Source organism: Gobio gobio (genome assembly GCF_949357685.1).
Source record: "Gobio gobio genome assembly, chromosome: 6".
NCBI classification, from domain to species: Eukaryota; Metazoa; Chordata; class Actinopteri; order Cypriniformes; family Gobionidae; genus Gobio; species Gobio gobio.
In genome coordinates, this window is record NC_137102.1 from 47,241,983 (window position 1) to 47,253,995 (window position 12,013).

At 37.6% G+C, this 12,013-nt stretch overlaps 2 protein-coding genes across 3 annotated transcripts in view; both read right to left on the minus strand.

Annotated features, from left to right (window-relative positions):
* Positions 1-8,283, minus strand: part of LOC307127599 (dual specificity protein phosphatase 14) — a 100,029-nt gene extending 91,746 nt beyond the window's left edge. Inside the window, exon 1 of the mRNA XM_079818939.1 lies at positions 8,220-8,283. The gene's annotated coding sequence lies outside the window, so the exon portion shown is untranslated. The remainder of the gene's footprint in view (positions 1-8,219) is intronic.
* Positions 1,394-12,013, minus strand: part of zeb1a (zinc finger E-box binding homeobox 1a) — a 36,408-nt gene continuing 25,788 nt past the window's right edge. For both annotated transcript variants that reach the window (XM_079818839.1, XM_079818840.1), the window contains exons 8-10: positions 9,405-9,968; positions 9,133-9,307; positions 1,394-4,496 (exon numbers count right to left, since the gene is read on the minus strand). In XM_079818839.1, the coding sequence (XP_079674965.1) occupies positions 3,901-4,496; positions 9,133-9,307; positions 9,405-9,968 (1,335 nt within the window). In that variant the 3' untranslated portion in view covers positions 1,394-3,900. The remainder of the gene's footprint in view (positions 4,497-9,132; positions 9,308-9,404; positions 9,969-12,013) is intronic.

Here is a 12,013-nt window from a genome sequence, read left to right on the forward strand (position 1 = left end):
GGTAGGAATATGGTGGGTAATTAAACCCATTATTGCAGGAACCGTTAGTTTAAGTTTGAAATAGTTTTAGTTTAGTAGTTTTAAAAGCTAGAATTAAAGATAAGATTGATATGGATGGATGAGAATTATGACACCATTTTAAAAAAGCATCACATAATGTAAGTAAGTTGTCACAGAATAATAATATGTGAATAACTACTGTTACTGTTTGCGTTGTTTTTTGATGGTACAATCTAAATGATTGGACTCAAAACATTTCTTTAATGCTGTTGATACATGATGACAGATTATATTTTTTTATAGATAAAGATGCAGACTTAACCACGAGGGAAAAAAGATGGAATCATATGCAGTTTGTTCATTTCATCTCTGATTTTATGTTTTAGTTCACGCTAAAGTGAGTGAAATGCTTTTTTACTCCAAATATTCCCTCCCGCCCAATGTACTTTTTTTTCGTTGGGAAAAACCCTCACAAACAGTGGATGCTGTGTCACTTAACAGTGCTCAGACAGGTTATCTCTTTTCTGCTTTTTAACCCCTTAACTGTGTCACCCCTATTTGAGAATAGATGTGAAAATGCACTATCCAAAATTAAATAGTTCTAATTCAAGAATGCTTTGGAATATACACTGAAGTTTGGTTTGTTTAAAAAAAGACACTCAGCTGATTATTGCTGAAGTGAAAGCACTTAAGAAATGAAAGTATGAAAAAGTTATGGAAGTTTAAATTTACTGTAAATCGAATGTACTGTATATTTTACAAAATAATTTTTACTCAAAAATTACCATAAAATTAAAGCCATATGTCTAACCGAGCTGTGTTATCACAAATATTGAAGTTCCTTTGAGATATTGAAGTTCCTTTGAGATTTTGTTTAGGCGATGTACCAAAAAAAACCCACCGGGTGTCACCTACACTCCGTTAAAATATTTTGACACGTTCTTCTGTAACAAATATATACATTTCTATCCAAATTTAACTTCTATCACAAAACAGACACCAAATATGGAACCTTGAGACTTGGACCTTCAATGATATTTTTTGTCAAGATTAGAAAAGGTTTAGATTTTTTTTTAAGTAGTTAAAATACATTTTGTAATATGAAACCTGACACCACCCACCCACTAAGGGAGGTGGACCCACTATGGTAACGAAACGTAAAATTTCAAAACGGTTTTCACAGGATGAATTTTGAATTCCTAAGCTTTCAAATGATACCTAATTTATGATTACTAAAATCTAAATGACTAAAAAAGGCGATAAATAAAAAGAGTAAGGGGTTAAGGTTTTAATTATTATATGATTTTATATCAAATGCTAAACATCTTCCTGGATGAAACATTAAATATTACCTACATTTATTTCAGAATGAATAAGTAATTCAGAAATTACCTGGTGCTTCACTTCATTTTATTTTATGGGGCATCATAAAAGGAAACAAAGGAAGAAAAATCTTACAAGTAGGTTCATCATAACCTCGTGGGAAATGTGACATTTACACACACACACACACACACACGATGCAATGTTGGCACAAATGAAAGCAAATGTAGATGAAATGGGTTGATTAATTTTGGTTCCAAAATGGCAATTTCAACACCAGTACAACAACATGAATCCATGCTCTTCATCACAGGTTTAAGGGTCATTTCATGTTAAATACCGTGAAGCTGTTGGAAAAGGATCAGGATTTAATAAAAAAAACAAAACAATGGGTGCAAATGTCTGCCTGATTGACTTCCTGTGGTAGTATTAAAAATAACTGCAAGTTATAAAACTAATACTGTTAAGTTTGGATTTATATACTGTATATCAGGGTTTAACCTGAACTCCTTCGTGGCACTGAAATTCAATCTAAAATACATTGTGTTAAACTACAACATTGTGTATTACACACGCAATAAATAAAGCAATACAAAAATAAGACGTATATAAAAAGGTTCTAGAAATGAAACATTTGTCAATGACAATAATACTGATGGCATTACACAATATACACATGCATAAACACAAAGAATAAACATTTTGAAATACAATGAAATTAATAATAATACTGTAAGGTCTGCTCAGACACAATCAACTAAAACATATTAATCCTACGCGCCTCTTCCAAAGTGCTGCTTTCAATGTGCACTTCACAGTCATATTATATATTGTATTTGCCTGTCATATGACTTTAGATTATAGATTTTTAGTCTATAGATCCATGAACCTTGGAAATCTTAATAACAGACAGAATGCATTGATGATGAAAATGGGTTTCCTTATCAATACAATCCTAAAACCCTGAAAACCTTTAGGAGCGCAAGGATTTTGATTATCACAGGTAAAGGGCAGTGTTACAAACTTTAATACTTTTTGTACATTTTTCAAATCTATTGGGTTGGGTTTTTGACCAGTGTTAGATTATTTATCTTTAAATTCTTGGCCAGCTGACTAAAGTCTAGATTGTCCAGTGTGACTGTGGAGCACTATGTTAACATTTGTGAATGGCACTTACAGCTTGGCGGTCTTGCATAAGGCTGTGGGTGTGCAGTTCCTTAGAGCATCACCTATGAACACAGACTGACACGTTACAACATAAAGCCACACGGAGATAAAATGAAAAAACAGGTGAAACTGCCTTTGAGGTTGAAATGACGAACCCTTTTTTCCTGACGTTTTTTTGTTTTGTTTCATGATTGTGAAAAGTTTCTTTACATATTTTTTTTCTAAACAGTTACCGACAAACTTTTTGGAGTGCTTATTACAAAACTTTTTTTTTTCTTCTCTCAATAGAATTACAATCTGATTTGAATTATTGATCAGTTGAGTAGTTCAAGTGAACAGTTTAAATTTATATCAACAAAGTCATTCAATTATTAAATGACAATAAGCATTCCTATGAATATTTCCATAATTAATGATTCATATGATATTGAATCATTAATTCTTAATAATGAAGTGCAATCTAATTTCCTTCATAAGGCAGACAAACAATCACATGGGAAAACGAGGCAATGCTAACAACAGATTGCCTGTTTAACAAGACAAAAATACTGAATGGTATTTTAAACTTGAGGCATTAAGTATCTGGTAAGTCTCACATAGAAATGCCCAGGTCATATTTCACACCAAAAAAAATCAAAATTATATTTTGCATGAAGAAAATAGTTCTATAGTTTCGCCCATGTTGTCATTACTGTATTAAAGTAATGAAAACCATCCTGTCTGACCATAATTTTTTTTCTTTTTTGTTTATTAAAATTAATTAAAATGTATGGCATAAATTAAAATCAGTTTATGATTGTTCTTTACAAATTATATAGACATTTGAAAAGGGAGTGTTAAATTGCCATTAAAATAATGCATGTGATGGTCCTACAAATAGGCTTAGTTTTCTTTATGCCAAATATAATTTGAAATATAATTTCTTTTGATTTTTGGAGTGAAATATGACCCTTCTTGACCAGTTTTCATGAGAATCACCCCCGTTAGTAAACCAGTTATACCTGCAGTGCAGAATTTAGTTTTGTTTCTGAAAACTTTTAAAATACTGATTTTCGTAAACTTCATTGGCAAATATAAAGGTATAGAAATCTGACTGTACAGAGGGGAAAAAAAACACATGAATACTGAAAATTTGACATACCGAGGCGGTTCAATAACGGAACAAAGCGAAACAACTGAAACTTTAAAGTCCTATGAAGTCTAGTTGAGTTGAAGTTTTTTTGCCTTGTTTTACTCAAATACTTTTTTTTAGAAAACAAGGAAATATTGTTTTGTAAATCAGGCACACCTGGGTTTTATACACAGTAAAGAGCTGAAACAGTTTCCATAGCAACCGATGATTAGTTTGATGAAGAGCTCATAACCTCTTTCATTAGTCCCACGCGAGTGACAGAAAATAGCATTCATTCTTCAGTCCTCGGCTGCCATCTCTGTTTCTCCTTCATTATGAGTGAGAACTGTGTCCTCTGCACTGCCTGACACCTCCCTCGATTCCTCCGTCTCCATAGCATCCTCCGTTTCCACGGTTTCCCCGACTTCCTCCTCTAGAGCATCGGTATCTCCAATCTCCACCTCCATAACCATTCCTCCTTCCTCTGTCTCTTGCTCCTCGTGTCCTCTGTCCTGCTCTTCCTCTCCCCCGCTCTCCTCATCATCCTCGTATTCCTCTCCTACTCGCACCACTCTAATATCGCTCATATCCAGAGCGGATAAATCCTCTTCCTCCTCCTCCTCCTCGTCCTCAGCGTCGCTTTCTCTCTCGTCTGAGTCGAGGTGAGAGGGAGGAGTGGAGGTGCTGGTCTGTTCTGGCAGTTCATGAGTGTCTCTCTTGCAGTAAGAGTATCGGTGGTTCATGTGCTGAGAATAAGAGCCCGAGTGAGAGAAGCGTTTCCCACACTTGTCACACTGGTAGGGCTTCTCTCCGGAGTGTAGCCGCGTGTGCTCGATCAGATGGTGCTTGTGTTTAAACGCCTTATTACAGATGGCGCACTCGTGAGGTCGCTTACCTGTGAAAGATGATGCAATACGGTCAGGTTACCATAAAGGAAGAACAAATTAACAAGTACAGTGATTGCCAAATTGCCACATTCATTTGTTTTAATTAAACGTAAAACAGTTGAGAAAGAAAACGTATGTGTAACAGTCTTAAAGTGACAGCAGCCTAATATACCTGCTGGCAAATATGAGAAAAATGTCTATATGGCCGTTTTCCCCCATGGTATCAATGTCAAAATTGTGGCCAGAGAAAATGCTGAGTGGCTAGTAACTTTGGAAAACCACTAGCCACAGTAGCTGGTGAGCAAAAGAGTATGGCTGGGTATTGAGTTCAATACTTTTTAGGCACAGACCGAATTGTCATTTGATACCAAATTTCGATATCTAAGGGGTTCATCTCGTCAACGTTAGTGAGCAAATAATCGGCAATGCAGTATTTGGGACAAGATAATTGCTGCCAAGACCAATTTGGTAGAAATATTTTATATAATGGCCTCAGAAGTGGTAAAAGGTAGACTGGGTAAACTCAGCCTGATCTGCCGGCGATTTGATTTCGCCCTGCAACTCAGTCTGGAAACCTGTACATTAATTTCTACTGCTTCTGTTACACTTTTGCGGGAACCAATCACAGACTGGCTTATCCATCTGGCGCGCTATTGGCGGGTTTAACACGGTGACGGATAGAGAAGCAATGGTCACGCCTCTTGTGGTCTGATTGGTTGAAGGACTATCCAATAGCTTACAGTCATTTGAATTATGCTCGTTGATCATGCCTCTTGTGCAGTAGAAAATACAGAGCAGACTCCCCAGACCAATGTTCAATGTTAAATTGAGCTTGGTCTGGTGATAGCCAGACAAGGTAAAAGGGTTATTTAACATGAAACTACAGAAAAACACAGACTAAGGATGTTCAGGTCAAAGACCATGTAGACTTAATCATAAAAAGGTGCTTAACACAAATAAAACAGTCATATGATTACCTTAGATCATTATAAAGCAATCACCAGAACAAATCACAGTGAAGGAAACTTGAGTGACATTGATTTTCACTCAGACTGTATTGTTTAAATGTACATGCATCTTTCTGTTCAGGAGACTCAACCCGAGATCTCTCCCGGCCGTGAATAAAACTTCATTTCAGCAAAGAGCAAATTTGGAGTCGTGTCAGGTATACATGCTGCGCAGCTGAGGAATAGATGTACTAAATATTCTACGCTCAAAAGATCACAGCAGAGACAGTGATAGTGTTGGAAGACTATAGAGCCGTTCTCGGGGTGAAGCTGTAATGCGTTAGTATTAAGGACCCTGCAGAGACCAGCGTATACCTGAGAAGGACGGTGAGAGTGTATAGATGCTAAAGACCTGTGTGCTCGTGTGTTTGAGGTAGTGATAGTAGCTTCTCGACGGGACGCCATCACCTTACTTCGGGAAAATTACCTCAAAGTATTGAATTGTTTTAGAAGTATTCGTAGTGCTGGGCGGTATACCGGTTCATACCGAACACCGGTATTTATTTTTATGATGATGTGAATTTTGATTATACCGTAATACCAGTATAAGCTTAAACAACGTTCAGAACGCTGTGCAGCGCGTCACTGTTTGAAAGGGGTCCCGTTTCACTGTTGCACTGTAGTGAGGACACAGCTGAGATCGCATTACAGCCTATGGCTGAATCCGAAATCGCCCCCTAAAGCCTCATTCACTATTCCCTAAGTTGTCCATATTGTTCACTTGAAAGAGTGAATGAAAACGAGTGAGTGAATTCGGACAGCCGTTGTGTGTAAATCGGCTGTACACTCGTTATTGCGGTGCAATGTGGGATTGAATGAGTGCACTCAATAACGTCCACTATGGTTTCAGACACCACTACAAATGGCTCCCCCCTCAAATAATGCCCTTGAGGTTATAGGGGGGGATTTTGGATTCAGCCCTTGATTACAGCGGAGAATTCAAACTACACGTGGCGCGCGGGAGAGAGTGGTTTCTGCATGTAGCGCCGTGGTGAAGAATGGGCAAAAATTTAACTGCTTTAATCTTTCTGTGTTAAACTGACGTGTGTCATTTGTTCAGAGACTGTAGTGCTCTTAAATGCATTGAAAATATCCTTAACGTAGACCTTTTAAATGTTCTTCCGCGATTCTCTCTCGTTTTGGCAGTGTGTTGTTATATAGGGTTAGATTTTTAAAATGCTTAAGGTTGTTGTCTACCCACAGCATCATTTTGTGGGGTTTTGCAAACCTGTATTAATTCTAGTGTGGAATTTTTCTACAATATTCACTAATCATGACAGTAAAACATGGGATTCTAGTCAATCTGCAGTATTTCCTCTCTCAATTAGTAGAAAATGCATAGAGGAAACAAATACTGCCATATACTGTGAAACTGATATCATTTAGAAAAATACAGTGATATACATTTTTGGTCATACCGCCCAGCACTAAGTATTTGAGAAGGGAATTACCTTGAGATACTGTAGTATTATATAAACAACTGGGAGTTGTTTTGAATTGTCCGTGGTGGAGTCAGATATTCGTATTGAGAATTTCCACGACACCAACAACACGACAAATTTGAAGCACTTGACAGTGCACGGAACAGAAAGTTGCTCCGTATTCGACTGCAAGAAGAACTGCAGCGTGTCACATAAATGAACCAAAACTAAGCATATGGGCTACTTTCCTCACAGACATGAGAAATAGGCCTATAGAAAGCTTGAAATGTCTACGTTGAAAAGAGCCAATTACAAATACTTTGATTATGCAATCCAAATGAAAGGTGCATTTCCCTCTATAGGCGTTCACTACTGGGGACATGACGAGTCAGCATCGTCAACTTCCTCTTTGCAAACACGGACTCAGAAAACACTAATTAATAAACAATTAAAATGAATGTCTCCTTGCTATTTTTACATGTATAAACATAAGGCTACTTTTGCTGGTGCTTTGTGGCCACCTTTATGTGCGCTTGAGCACGAGGCATATATTCCGCCCTCCAGTACCCTATATGAGTCTTTGAGTCTGTAAAAAAAAGTCAAAAAAACTGAAACACATAAAACCAAAGTTTTTTTTTTAGGTAATGTGTAATCTAATCTGGTTAAAACTGAAAAATAAAATTGGTATCGAAAAAAGTATCATTCAGGAACAGGTATCGAAGTCGCACATTTTTGAACAATACCCAGCCCTACAAAAGAGTTAATGTCATGCCCTATATATACACATTTTTTATACTGATTATTGGCCCATACATCAGTGCGTCAATAGTTGTTTTAATATTTTATTTGTATACATTTTGCAGACAACTGCATCCAAAGCGACTTAAAGATAGGGTTGGGTACCGAAATCCGGTTCCAATATGGCACCGGTACTTATATAACCGGTATGTACCGGACCGAATCAGAACGCAGATTTCGGTTCCTCATTTCGGTGCCAAAATTCAAACGTGCTTTCGCGCTTTGGCTGAGCCAGAGACAGACGCTCAGCGCTGGTCACATCACAACTCATGACAACTATTCAGTGTTTTCAACGACATCATGTTTATTTCAGGTTTCAGACATTTAAATGTTCATAAGTACTAGCAAAAAACACACACTGATGTCTATGAAAGCGGCAATGACAATCCTTTCAGACGGTTATAATTTGACTAACGTTACGTGTTTTATTCACATCAGATAAATGCACATTATATAGTAACTATATAGTTTACTCTATTCTTCTTCCAGTTCACTGGTCACTTACTTTCATGTATTTCGTGAGACGAGAATGAACTGTTGTAAATCCGACAGATCCGATTCTGAGGCGCAAACTAACATGGCGCCGCCCATTGCGCTTTATAGATCAACTAACACACATTCACTCACACATTTCAACATCAGATAGTTCGTGACACAGTTAAGAAGTTTGTGAATATTTTGAATAAAAAGAAAAAACGAAATAAACCCGATACAGCTGAGCTGTCAGCGCTATTGCGGCTGCTGTGTGTGTCATGTGAGAAACATGACGCGTCACCATGGAAACATTAAGGCGATGTGTTCTAAAATATTTAGCCAGAGAATATGATCATATTTCAAAATAAAGCTGAAGCTCGAAGCTGGTTTGTAGCAGAGCAAGAATACAGACTACTGCTGTTATTACTGTAACTGTTTAGAGTTATATTAGGCTTGTTGTAGTTGGGTGGCTTAGGTTTTACTGTGAATTTGTAAATATGTCAATTATAATTTGTAAATAAGTAAATTGTGTTTTGTATTTATTTATATTCATACATTTAAGTATACATTAAACTTTTAATAAATGGTTCAATTTAAATAATAAATAAATAAATAAATAAAAAGCCATTTAATGTCATCCACCTCGTTTGGTGGCCTTTTAAAAAAAAAAAAAGTATCGGTTCAGGCACCGTTTAGGCACCGGAACCGTTTTAAAAGTATCGGTTTGGCACCGGAATCGAAAAAAACCCAAACGATACCCAACCCTACTTAAAGAGCAATAAAGGTTTACATGTATTATTATTAAATATTTTATATTAAAAGCATTGTTTTCCTTGGAGTTGCTAGTGCCACCAGTTGAGCTACAGGTATATTTTGTTTACTAATACTACATTAATACCTTTTTAAGTATCCAAATGCTGTAAATCATGCGTGGCTTCACGTACCTGTGTGTTCATACTTGTGTCGCAGCAGTGAGCTGCTCTTCTGAAAGATTTTGTCACACAGATCACAGGCGTACAGGCCACCGATAGTCTTCCTCCTCTTCTTCATGAGAGGTGAATCTTCATCGTTCTGGTCCTCTACCCCTGACACGCACTCAGAAGAAGTGTCTGGTACCTTCTGAGGGAGAGAAACACAGAGCGAATGAGTCTGGAATTATGTCTTGAAAGAAAGGTACGTAAAGACCTTAATGTTTGTGTGTATTTGTTGTGCTTACCGGACAGTTGTTGAGTATAACCATCCCCTTCGTGTCTGTTGAGACACTGTCAGGCGTCTTGATGCTGGAGTTGGTGGTGTAGGTGTAGGTGAGCTGAGGAATGAGGATGGTTCGTTTGTTACCCGATATTGCAGTGCCGATGCACGGAACACCACCTGGCTCTGCTATGGCAACCAGCGTTGGCAATGATGCTGTCATGATGTTTAATGAACCCGTGCTGCCCTGCGTCACATAGATGGTGTTTCCTGTCAACGGTTGCTTTTTGAGGCAGGTGAGGTTGAGCGGTTCCTTTTGGGTGGAGACCGGCAGCTTAGTGGTGGTGCTGGGTTGAGTGGGGCTGGACTTGGGGAGTGAGAGGTCCAGCGGTTCAGACTGCAGATCCTCCTCTACGTCTTCTGTCTTTACAATGACAAGATCATCAGTGGAGAGACTGGTTGGAGGGGAGGCGGGTGAAGCGGCACTTTCATTTTGGGTGTCTGCTGAGGTGTCGTCAAGGGGTTGAGCGGGAGTGCAGGTGGCTTGAGTTGAGACTTTTTCTTGAGACACAGCAGATGGTGTATTTTTCTTGGTCAGACAAGAAAGCAAGACATTATTAACATTTTTATGAGCAACTCATTCATTTTAATGTTTTAAAATGTTTTTCAAAGAGGTATCTTATGCTCGCCAAGGCTGCATTTAATACAGTAAAAACAGTAATATTCTGAATTTTATTATAATGCAATTTATTCCTGTGATGGCAAAGCTGAATTTTCAACATCATTACTGTAGTGTCCAGTATTACATGATCCCTCAGAAATCATTCTAATATGCTAGAATTCTGATCCCTCAGAATATCATTCTAATATGATTTGCAGGGCTCCAGACTTTTTCTCCTGCCGGTGCAACTTTTTCCCCTGGTGCGACCACCACGCCGCGGACCGTTTATCAGCTCAGAGCAATAAAAGCGCAGCTCAGAACAGGTACTCGTGGGTCGATCTCGATCACGCGACAATGTTACTACACACTGCCGGGAGAATTTGCCTAAGATTTAGTGACATCACCGCAAGATCTAGTGGGAAGCATTCAAATTCAACGCAGAATTCTGTTATAAATCACAGGTATCAGATCAAACAGTGCTGACATGGAAACCAGGAGCAACATTGGAAAGTCTTCTATAAATTTAATTTATGACACAGTCCACAAATCACCAACATTCACTATGGATTTAATGTAGTAACAGTAACTGTAACTAGGGATGTCCAGATCCCATTTCAGACTCGATCGGAATCGGACGTTTCCTCCCGATCAGGACTCGAGATATATATGTATATATATATATTCTCATTATTTTTTAACACATCTATAGTTATGCGGAGGCACAGAGTTAGACCCTCTTGACTCCACACAGAAACAGCAACGCGTGCTGCATGACATCACTTTGTTGCAGAGACGCTATTGGTTAAATAAGGTGAATTAAATAAAAAATAAGGAACATCCTGGATCAGTTTTTTCGCTCTTCTTTATTCTTTTTTTATGTATTATAGAAGTATCGGATCAGGACTCGGTATCGGTAGATACTCAAATTAAAATGACTCGGATTCGGACTCGAGGGCAAAAAAAACTGATCTGGACATCCCTAACTGTAACCATGGTATTGTGGCAGAAATAGCCAAATGTTTTTCACATTATTCATCTCAGGGTTCGTACAACCTTTTAAGAGTGAAATTCAAGTACTTTTTAAGGGCTTTCAAGTGCCACACACTTCAAAGCTCTAAATATGATCAGTTTTTAATTACATCATTAATTATCAATTTGAATTACACAGAAAACAAGTAAAGAGCGCTCCTTTTATAAGTCGGTCAGTTCAGTGTGATACTATAGAAGAAAAATGGTACATTTAATAAGAGTCGAATATTTACATTTTCTCTATAAAAATTAGTTTTTTGCACGTTACTGTTGTTAATAAAAGTTAATTTTAAATTCAAGCTCAGTGCTTTGTCAAATTTCCAATAAACAAAAATGTTACATTATTAGTAACTGCACTTATTAATGCAAAACAATAGTAATTTTATGATTAAATTAACTTTATGATTAAAAATCCCCCCCAGTGCTACCAAATCAGATACTGGTGCCACCATCTGTAGAATTTAGTGGCACCTGTGCTACTGCTCTCTAATGTTAGCCTGGAGCCCTGTGATTTGATGCACAAGAAACGTTTCTTATTATTGTCAATGATGAAAACAGTTGTGCTGCTTAATATTTTTGTGGGAACATGATACATTTGATCATAATTCTTTGATAAAAAGAAAGTAAAATACAGCATTTGTTTGAAACAATTTTTTTTTAAAGCTACACTGTGTGATATTTTCCCCCATCTAGTGGTGAAAAGGTATATGACCATCCAGTGAATTTTAGTTTCTGTTCCTCTCAATTCCGATTTCGTTTCAACTCCTACGGTGGCCGATTTAGTCCAAGATTAACATGGCTTCCAGTTCGACCTTGTCCACATTCGACACGGTGCCTGTGGGATATTCTGTGCGCAGTGGGATATTTGGAACTCAACTGGCCTAATTATTCGGCTAGAAAGAACTACAGCTAATCCAGAGTGAACTTTGATGATAGTAATGTTT